We start from the raw sequence: 10139 nt of genomic DNA on the forward strand, positions 1-10139 counted from the left end.
GTGTGGTTTGTGACACTATTGTAATTAGTCATTTTCAAATGTCAAAGATGTCACCTGACATTCAGTAAACATTACTCATTGAATCTTTAAGCACTGTGTGTGTACAGCAAAGCTATTGTCAACACAAAGATGTGATGGAAAGGTTTTGTTATATTGATTCTGTACTGATCATTTTCATTCTTTAGATGTCTCATTATCAATGCAAAAGTTTTTTTTTTAAGTTTTTATTTACAGTTGTCTTACAATAAAAGTATCTTGACTTTGACTTTTGTGTTGTTTCCGCTGAAGTTTCTCCACAGTAACTGCGTTTCCATCCACAGTTTTTATGCAAGTAAAGCCATGCCGTATAAAAAATTATGAAGACGGGTGATTGAGACATGACGTGTCGGTACAGACAATTGGTTCGGTCAACATGGTGGGATCTTTTTTTTTCGGTACAATTGATTATCCCACAATTGCAGTGGAAACTCCTTTTATGGGCAAATATATAATAAACCATCATGTCGAATTAAACTTGGGAGTCACATGATGACATGCTACGTTGTACTACCAGTGCGATGTAGAAAAGCATTAGAGTTTATAAGCAGATTTAAATAACTGATGAACTTCATGGTGGTCAAGTGATGGACGGTGATGAACTTCATGGTGGTCAAGTGATGGACGGTGATGAACTTCATGGTGGTCAAGTGATGGACGGTGATGAACCTCATGGTGGTCAAGTGATGGACGGTGATGAACTTCATGGTGGTCAAGTGATGGACGGTGATGAACTTCATGGTGGTCAAGTGATGGACGGTGATGAACCTCATGGTGGTCAAGTGATGGACGGTGATGAACTTCATGGTGGTCAAGTGATGGACGGTGATGAACTTCATGGTGGTCAAGTGATGGACGGTAATGAACTTCATGGTGGTCAAGTGATGGACGGTGATGAACTTGATTCACATTTCTAATAAATAGCAAGTGGTTTATTTACACTGAACACAAATATAAACACATGTAGAGTGTTGGTCCCATGTTTCATGAGCTGAAATAATAGATCCCCGAAATGATCCATACTCACAAAAAGCTTATTTCTGTCAAATTTTGTGCACAAATTTGTTTATATCCCTGTAAGTGAGCATTTCTCCTTTGCCAAGATAATCCATCCACCTGACAAGTGTTGCATATCAAGGAGCTGATTAAACAGTATGGTCATTACACAGGTGCACCTTTTGCTGGGGACAATAAAAATACCTTTTGTGGGGAAAAACTCTTATTGGCTGAGCCTGGCTTCCCAGTGGGTGCCAAGTGGGAGAGCCTATGCCCTCCCAGGCCCACCCATGGATGAACCACTGCCCAGTCATGTGAAATCCATAGATTAGGGCCTAATTAATTTATTTCAATTGACTGATTTCCTTATATGAACTGTAACTCAGTAAAATCTTTGAAATTGTTGCATGTTGCATTTATATTTTTGTTCCCAAATACCGGTGCATCAAGCTTGTAGCATCATACCCAAGAAGACTTGAGGCTGTAATCGTTGGCAAAGGTGCTTCACCAAAGTACTGAGTAAAGGGTCTGAATACAAATGATGTGATCCTTCCTCAACCCATAGGAAGTCCCACCCAGTTGACTACTTCAAGATGGTGAAAGTCCTCAATGGCGCTGCACATGCTAAAACAGGCTTTTGGGCCCCGAGTCCTCCATATCTGTAATTGAAACACCTTTGGTGGGAAAATGTGCATGTTTTTGAATGCAGATTTGAGAATATTCACATAAATCTGTTCCCAATTGGATGGAAACCTAGCTTATGATGATTATCATGTCATATCTATGATCATAAAATAAGAATAACAATTCACAGATTAGTATAGATGTTTTTATTGGATTGACAGACTTTCACCACAGTCACCAATGTATGTTTTTATTATTATTACTTACTCACAAAGCCCTTTATACAATTCCCCTACCACAACTGTTCTGTACCGCTAATATACATTTTGATGTTAAGCAGTAATGGCTAGAGTGTGCATCTCTGTGAACTTTATCAGCTAGGCCTTGAAAGGGTGCTTTTTGTAGAGGTGGATGACAATGAGGGAGAGAGGATATTAACACAAGTAGATTTGTTTGGTTGATCTTGGGGATCTGTTAAAAGTCTGAAAAGCTCTGTGCTCAGCCAAATATGCATTATGTCTTGTTTACGAATGGAGTGACAAACAAAATGGTTTCTGAAAGGCAACTTCCCTTCCCTTTTTTAACTTGGGTGAAATATGTGACATAGAACATAGTGAGTGACCAAGACCGTCACCCTAAGCCTGCATGGTGGTATGTTGATTTACATGGTATCCATGATGGCCTTAGCCTGATCACGGATTACGAGGCCGTAGGGGTTGAACCAGGTGCGCAGTTCCTCCGTCTTGCCCTCGAGGGTGCTGCGGAGGTTCTCGGTGGTCTTCTCCAGCTGCTCGCGGACCTCCTCAGCCCGGGACTCAAGCTTGTCCTTCAGCTGATATAATAAATGCCATTTAGGTGCAGCTAGTTGTAATATAATACAGTGGCAAGAAAAAGTATGTGAACCCTTTGGAATTACCTGGATTTCTGCATAAATTGGTCATAACATTTGATCTGATCATCTTAGTCACGACAATAGACAGCTTAAACTAATAACACACAAACAATTATATATTTTCATGTCTTTATTGAACACACTGTGTAAACATTCAGTGTAGGGTGGAATAAGTATGTGGACCCTTGGATTTAATAACTGGTTGACCCTCCTTTGGCAGCAATAACCTCAACCAAACGTTTTCTGTAGTTGCGGATCAGACCTGCACAATGGTCAGGAGGAATTTTGGACCATTCATCTTTAAACTGTTTCAGTTCAGCAATATTCTTAGGATGTCTGGTGTGAACCACTCTCGAGGTCATGCCACAGCATCTCAATCGGGTTGAGGTCAGGACTCTGACTGGGCCACTCCAGAAGGCACATTTTCTTCTGTTGAAGCCATTCTGTTGTTGATTTACTTCTGTGTTTTGGGTCGTTGTCCTGTTGAGCTTCAATTGGAGGACAGATAGCCTTACATTCTCCTGCAAATTGTCTTGCTAAACTTGGGAATTCATTTTTCCATCGATGATAGCAAGCTGTCCAGGCCTTGAGGCAGAAAAGCAGCCCCAAACCGTGATGCTCCCTCCACCATACTTTACAGTTGGGATGAGGTTTTGATGTTGGTGTGCTGTGACTTTTTTTCTCCACATATAATGTTGTGTGTTCCTTCCAAACAACTCAACTTTAGTTTAATCTGTCCACAGAATATTTTGCCAGAGGCGCTGTGGAACATCCAGGTGCTCTTTTGCAAACTTCAGACGTGCAGCGATGTTTTTTTTGGACAGCAGTGGCTTCTCCCGTGGTGTCCTCCCATGAACACCATTCTTGTTTAGTGTTTTACGTATCGTAGACTCATCAACAGAGATGTTAGCATGTTCCAGAGATTTCTGTATGTTTTTAGCTGACACTCTAGGATTCTTCATAACCTCATTGAGCATTCTGCGCTGTGCTCTTGCAGTCATCTTTGCAGGACGGCCACTCCTAGGGAGAGTAGCAACAGTGCTGAACTTTCTCCATTTATAGACAACTTGTCTTACCATGAACTGATGAACATCAAGGCTTTTAGAGATACTTTTGTAACCCTTTCCAGTCAACAATTCTTAATCTTAGGTCTTCTGAGATCTCTTTGGTTCAAGGCATGCTTCACATCAGGCAATGCTTCTTGTGAATAGCAAACTCAAGTGAGTATTTTTTACAGGGCAGGGAAGCTCTAACCAACACCTCGAATCTCGTCTCATTGATTGGACTCCAGGTCAGCTGACTCCTGACTCCAATTAGCTTTTGGAAAAGTAATTGGCCTAGGTGTTCACATAATTTTTCCAACCTACACTGTGAATGTTTAAATGATGTATTCAATATAGACAAGAAAAATACAATAATTTGTGTGTTATTATTTTAAGCACACTGTGTTTGTCTATTGTTATGACAAATTTATGCAGAAATCCAGGTAATTCCAAAGGGTTCACATACTTCTTCTTGCCACTGTATATTCCATGTAGCAGACACTTTTATCCAAAGCGCTTGCAATCATGCATACATTTATTTGTATGGGTAGCCCCAGCGGGAATCGAACCCACAATTATTGGCAATGCAAGCACCTTGCTCTACTTACTGAGCCAGACAGTGCTCACCTTTTCAGCCTGGGTCGTCAGCAGTTTGCTGAGGATAGCCATCTTATCCTCAGCGCGCTCACGGATCTGGACGTAGTAAGGCTCAAAGCGATCCTTCACAGATTCCACACTAGAGGTGGTTCGAGACTGCAACTCCTCGAAATAGGTGGTCACTTTGCTAAAAAAGAGTGGAGAGGAAGGAGATGTCAAAGACAGGTACTGTACAAAGAAAGGTAAAGCATTCCATTTCATTAGAACTTGTTTGCAGTTAAATGACTCCCTCTATGTGCATGACTACTTATGTGACAGACAAATAGTATTGAACTTTTTTTTTTTTTAAATCGGTGAACAATACATGATGAATTATGACATAACAGCCAACATTTAATCTAAAGACTTCAATCTTCAATCAAACTTCAATCTAAAGACTTCAATACTTTAATTGATTTAGTCTGGCAAACGGCTCCTGCCTTCTCTCTGTCACACCTGCGGATCTCCTCGGTGTCTTTGCTCAGGCGCTTGTTCAGCTTGCGGCTATAGGTGTTGAACCTGTGACTGACGTCATTGGCATTCTGCTCCAACATGGTCTGGAGTTCCAGGGTGTACACTGTGGTACGGTCTTTAGCTTCAGTCATGTGAGCCTGCAACTTGTTAACGAGGAGCTGCACTTCCTTGCCCAGACGTTCAGCGGCGTCCTTAGCGAGAGGTCCCAGTTTGGTCTTCATATCATCACTGTACATATTCAGCTCAGACATGGTGTCTGTGATCAGGGTACTGGGAGGGAAAACAGACAGGTTTATTAACACATAGATCCTATTAAATTACTATTACTATTTCATTTGCAATGTAACAATGTAAACACCTGCTCTTTCCATGACATACTGACCAGGTGAATCTAACTCAACATTAGGAAGGTGTTCTTAATGTTTTGGACACTCAGTGAACATTTATGAAATACATCAGAATAGGTGAGTGTTTGGACTGGGTGAAAATATACATTTTGAAATGTCTTTTTTATTTTAACAGGGAATGCATATTGAGATGTACGTCTCTTTTACAAAAGCGCCCTGTATATACAACCTAAATATACACATGATACCCGAACAATACAGTGCATTCTGAAAGTATTTGACTTTTTTCACATTTTGTTACGTTACAGCCTTATTCTAAAATTGATGAAATTAAATGTTTTCCTCATAAATCTACACACTATACCCCATAATGACAAAGCAAAAACAGGTTTCTCAAAATTTGAGCAAATGGTGTAAAGATATAAAACCAAGAACCTGATGGTCACTCTGAAAGAGCTCTAGAGTTCCTCTGTGGAGATAGGAGAACCTTCCAGAAGGACAACCATCTCTGCAGTACCCCACCAATCAGGCCTTTATGATAGTGGCCAGACGGAAGCCACTCCTCAGTAAAAGGCACATGACAGCCTGCTTGGAGTTTGCCAAAAAGGCACCTAAAGGACTCTCAGACCATGAGAAACAAGATTCTCTGGTCTGATGAAACCAAGATTAAACTCTTTGACCTGAATGCCAAGCATCACTTCTGGAGGAAACCTGGCACCATCCCTAAGGTGAAGCATGGTTGTGGCAGCATCATGCTGTGGGTATGTTTTTCAGCAGCAGGGACTGGGAGACTAGTCAGAATCGAGGGGAAAGTACAGAGAGATCCTTGATGAAAACCTGCTCCAGAGCGCTCAGTACCTCAGACTTGGGCGAAGGTTCACCTTCCAACAGGACAACGACCCTAAGCACACAGCCAAGACAACGCAGGAGTGGCTTCGGGCCGAGTTTCTGAATGTCCTTGAGTGGCCCAGCCAGAGACTGGATTTGAACCCGATCGAACATCTCAGGAGAGACCTGAGAATAGCTGTGCAGCAATGCTCCCCAGGCTGAGAGGATCTGCAGAGAAGAATGGGAGAAACTCCCCAAATACCAGTGTGCCAAGCTTGTAGCACCATACCCAAGAAGATTCGATGCTGCAATCGCTGCCAAATGTGCTTCAACAAAGCACTGAGTAATTGGTCTGAATACTTATGTAAATGTCACATTTTAATCCATTTAGAATAAGGCTGTAACGTAACAAAATGTGGAAAAAGTCAAGGGGTCTCAATACTTTCTGAATGCACTGTATATGTATACACATTAAAATACAAAAACACAGTAATGGGAAGAACAAATAAAACATTGCAAATCACCCAGAAAAACAGATACATTCCTCCATAAGTAAGTCCCCAATCAATACTTTCAATTGCACGAACGGCACCAGAACATCAAGATGAAATGCATTTAGAATTTTGTTCCAGCAATACGGAGCATTAAAAATAAAAGCAGATTCACCTAGCTCGGTGGAGACCCTAGGAACCTCAAGAGTTAACCAATCCAGACAACTCAGGTGACTATAAGTTATATAAGACAGAAGTGTATGAAGTAGGGCCTTGTAAACTAAAAGGGAGTAATGTAGAGATCTACAGGTCTTTCGCGAAGTCCAGCCAACTTTTTGATACAGGATGCAGTGATGAGTATCAAAACTGTCACTTGTAACAAAACAAAGGGCACTATGGAAGATGGCATCCGAAGGTTTAAAAGTAGTAGCAGCTGATAATATCACCTTCGTCAAGAACAGATAAAAAGGTTGACTGAATAATCTGCTTCCTACTGCTTAGAGAAAGGCAATATCTGTTTCTGTAGAAAAAGACAACTCTAAATCTGAACTTAAACTTCAAATCCATAGCAATCCAAATGCCTAAGTATTGATATGCGGGAGCACGTTCGATATGAGAACCATCCAATGAGTGAACATGTAGTTAATCTGAAACATTCTTACGGAAGTCTGAAAACAACATGTATTTAGTTTTGTCTTATAATAATCACAAGTTTTAAATCAGTTACGATTCCTGCATAGTTATAAAAATCTGACTTTAGTTTTGACACCGCCAAATCAACAGTCGGGGCAATAGCATACATAATAGTATCATCCGCATATAGATGAAGTTGAACATTTTTAACAGATTGACCAATGGGGTTTGTATAAATAGTGGAGAACAGGTCCCAAAATCGCCTCCTGTGGTACACCTTCATGTACAAGAAATTCAGACTTAACCCCATCAATCACGATGGCCTGAGTTCTGTCACTAAGATAACCATGAACAGGTGTCAGAGCTCAGGCCTATCGAGGACAACTTATTCAATAATCATCATCAACAGTATCAAAATCTTTCAACGGGTCCAAAAACAAAGCAGCATTCATTTTGTGTCTAAAGGTCAAGAGTCATAGCTAGACAAGGAACACCACTATCCCCGCCCAGCACAAGAGCTGATTTCCATACTTTTGTAATATTTCCTGATAATGTTAAATAGAAAATGTGTGTTATTGAGCCAACAATAATGGGCGCTGCACACTTATTAAGCAGACCGGGATCCAATTTGTCGGGCCCCTGTGGATTTCTTGTTGTCTATTGCTAGCAAAGCATCCATGACTTATTTTTCTGTAAATAGGCTAAAAGGAAAGCTTTGACTATCATTTCTCGGATCATTCAGCAAGTTTCCTCTATCAGCATCATTGTGAGTAGGCTTTGAAATAACTTCTTAGAGCCTCCTGAAATAAAATGGTGATAAAATGCATTCCTTTTTCCCCGTAATAAGGCCAGTTTCTGAATTAAATTTGTTGTTGCAGAGGAGGAAGTAGAACTCTTCAGCGATTGACAGTTTTCCAGAATTTAGCCCATTAAAATCCGAAAGAGCGGTTACATAATCATTTAGCCTTTCTGATTTGACTTACACAATGATTCCTCAGTTGCTTAAAAGCTTGCCAGTCCGGGCCTAAGCCTGTGTCCCTGACCTTGACCCAAGCATCATCTCTTTTATGAATGACTTATGATAATTCCGGAGTGTACCAGGCATTCGATCTACCTTTAACCCTTCATTTTTTGAAGGGAGCATGATTATTCACAATAGTATTGAAGATATATGCAAAAAGGCTTGCAGCTAAATGCACATCAGGGAGATATTTCACAATTTTTTAAATGTTTTTGCCAGGATTAATGGCCAACTGTAGGAAAGTAAAAGGTAAATTCGCACAGAAATAAACTCACTCCAGTTCTCTGCTGAGCTGGGAGGCCCTGATGTTCTTCACCTTCTCATCAGCCTTAGAGTTCAGATCTGTTATGTAGTCCTTAAACTGGTCAATTGTCTTCTCCCAGGGAGTTTGGGGCTCATCCTGCATGGGTAGCACCCATGCATGGCAGCCTATAGTTAAGAGAATGGAGCAATCGATTGATTTAAACCAGTTGGTATGTGTATTGCCCCTGTCAATTATCCTGTTGGGTAATGTTTCAGAAAAAAAAAAGTTTTTCCAGAGCTGATGAAACCCCAGTGATTATCTTAGGTAGGCGGCATCCCAAATGGCACCCTATTCCATATTTAGTGCACTACTTTTGACCAGGGTGTATAGGGAATAGGGTGGTATTTGGGACACAGCTTCAGAAGAAGTAAAAAGGTCACCTGAGAGGACGGCTAGAGCCAGGATTACTGCGACAACCTTCATGGTGATCTGCTGACAATACACCTGTGAACACAATGGAGAATATCTGTTTATACAACAGTAATATACCACTCTGATTCAGTGATTTTATAACAATATTATATACAGGATAACTGATTTGTGTTATATACAGGATCACTGATTTATGACAATGATATACAGGACTTTATAAATGCCCTTATTTATGCGCTGGAACTTTCTCAGTTTACAAAAACAAACCGAGCACTACTTAAACAACATGGAATCAATGAATATTAGTAGTATTCACACTTTTCTTCTTTACTGAGGTACGAATAGTATAATCTTGAAAGTCAAACAACAATGATCAGGTGATTAAAACATAATATATATTAAGTAAATAACTGACCTTAGAGATCCTCTGTGGTGATGTTACTGTAAGTAAACACTGACAGACGCTCACTGAGTATTTATACAACTTTGATTGCTCTGATGCGATCCCATAAATGCAAGGTGAATGGCCAACCTGTGTCCGAAGGTCCCAACACAGAGTGAGTTGTCATTTTTTTTATTGCTGGATTATCATTTTGTTCCACGTTGCACAATCAAGCTGTTATCACTATCAAACACTATCAAGCACTCTCAAAAGAACAGACATGATACATACAGGTGATTCACAGCTTAATACGGTCCAGTAAAAGCATCCAGTAAAGCTCCTAATATGCTGAGACTTAAAGGTGAAACCAAATCCCTTGGTGGGCCTCCGTTATTGGTTTAACCTACCCTATCTTCTCAGATCAAGGTAAGGAGACGAGTAAAGAAAGCCAATTGTCAGTATTCATAGTGTTAGCCAATTGGAAAGTGTCCTATCAATGTACTATTCCAAAGGTTTATGTTTAATGACAATGGCAGAGAGCATGCCTGATATCAGCAAGCTCAGATCACACTGATATGATGTAATATTGTTTAGCGGCCTTTGGCCAGCAAGTCTTATGCTGTCATGGTTTATATTGGTCTCCAATACATTGGTCAATGTTTCTTGATTCGGTCTATAACCTGGAATACTTTTGACCTTTGAAGTCATTGTCAGTGTTCCAGACACTAGCACATGGATAGAAATTCATTGGAGTAATGAACAGTGAGTGAGAGGTTATTACCACTACCATTATTCCCACGCTCTTCTCAATTTACATCAACCATTCAGCCATCAGATTTGCCACCAATGCTCCTTATAGGACACGTCACTGCACTCAAGTCTTCTGTAAACTGGTCATCTCTGTATAACCATCGCAAGACCCACTAGTTGATGCTTATTTATAAAACCCTCTTAGGCCTCACTTCCCCCTATCTGAGATATCTACTACAGCCCTCATCCTCCACATACAACACCCGTTCTGCCAGTCACATTCTGTTAAAGGTCCCCAAAGCACACACAT

At 40.5% G+C, this 10139-nt stretch overlaps 1 protein-coding gene across 1 annotated transcript; it reads right to left on the minus strand.

Moving 5' to 3' along the window:
- Positions 1-1847: 1847 nt before the first annotated feature.
- LOC139559091 (apolipoprotein Eb-like) lies at positions 1848-9387 on the minus strand. Its single transcript, XM_071374795.1, has 6 exons — positions 9113-9387; positions 8706-8769; positions 8297-8450; positions 4684-4971; positions 4219-4375; positions 1848-2488 (listed from the first exon to the last, which is right to left on the minus strand). Exons 2-6 carry the CDS (start codon positions 8746-8748, stop codon positions 2318-2320), a joined length of 813 nt encoding a protein of 270 aa, XP_071230896.1. The 5' UTR covers positions 8749-8769; positions 9113-9387; the 3' UTR covers positions 1848-2317.
- Between the last annotated feature and the right edge of the window lie 752 nt (positions 9388-10139).

The sequence above is a fragment of the Salvelinus alpinus genome, chromosome 29, assembly GCF_045679555.1.
Source record: "Salvelinus alpinus chromosome 29, SLU_Salpinus.1, whole genome shotgun sequence".
NCBI lineage: Eukaryota > Metazoa > Chordata > Actinopteri > Salmoniformes > Salmonidae > Salvelinus > Salvelinus alpinus.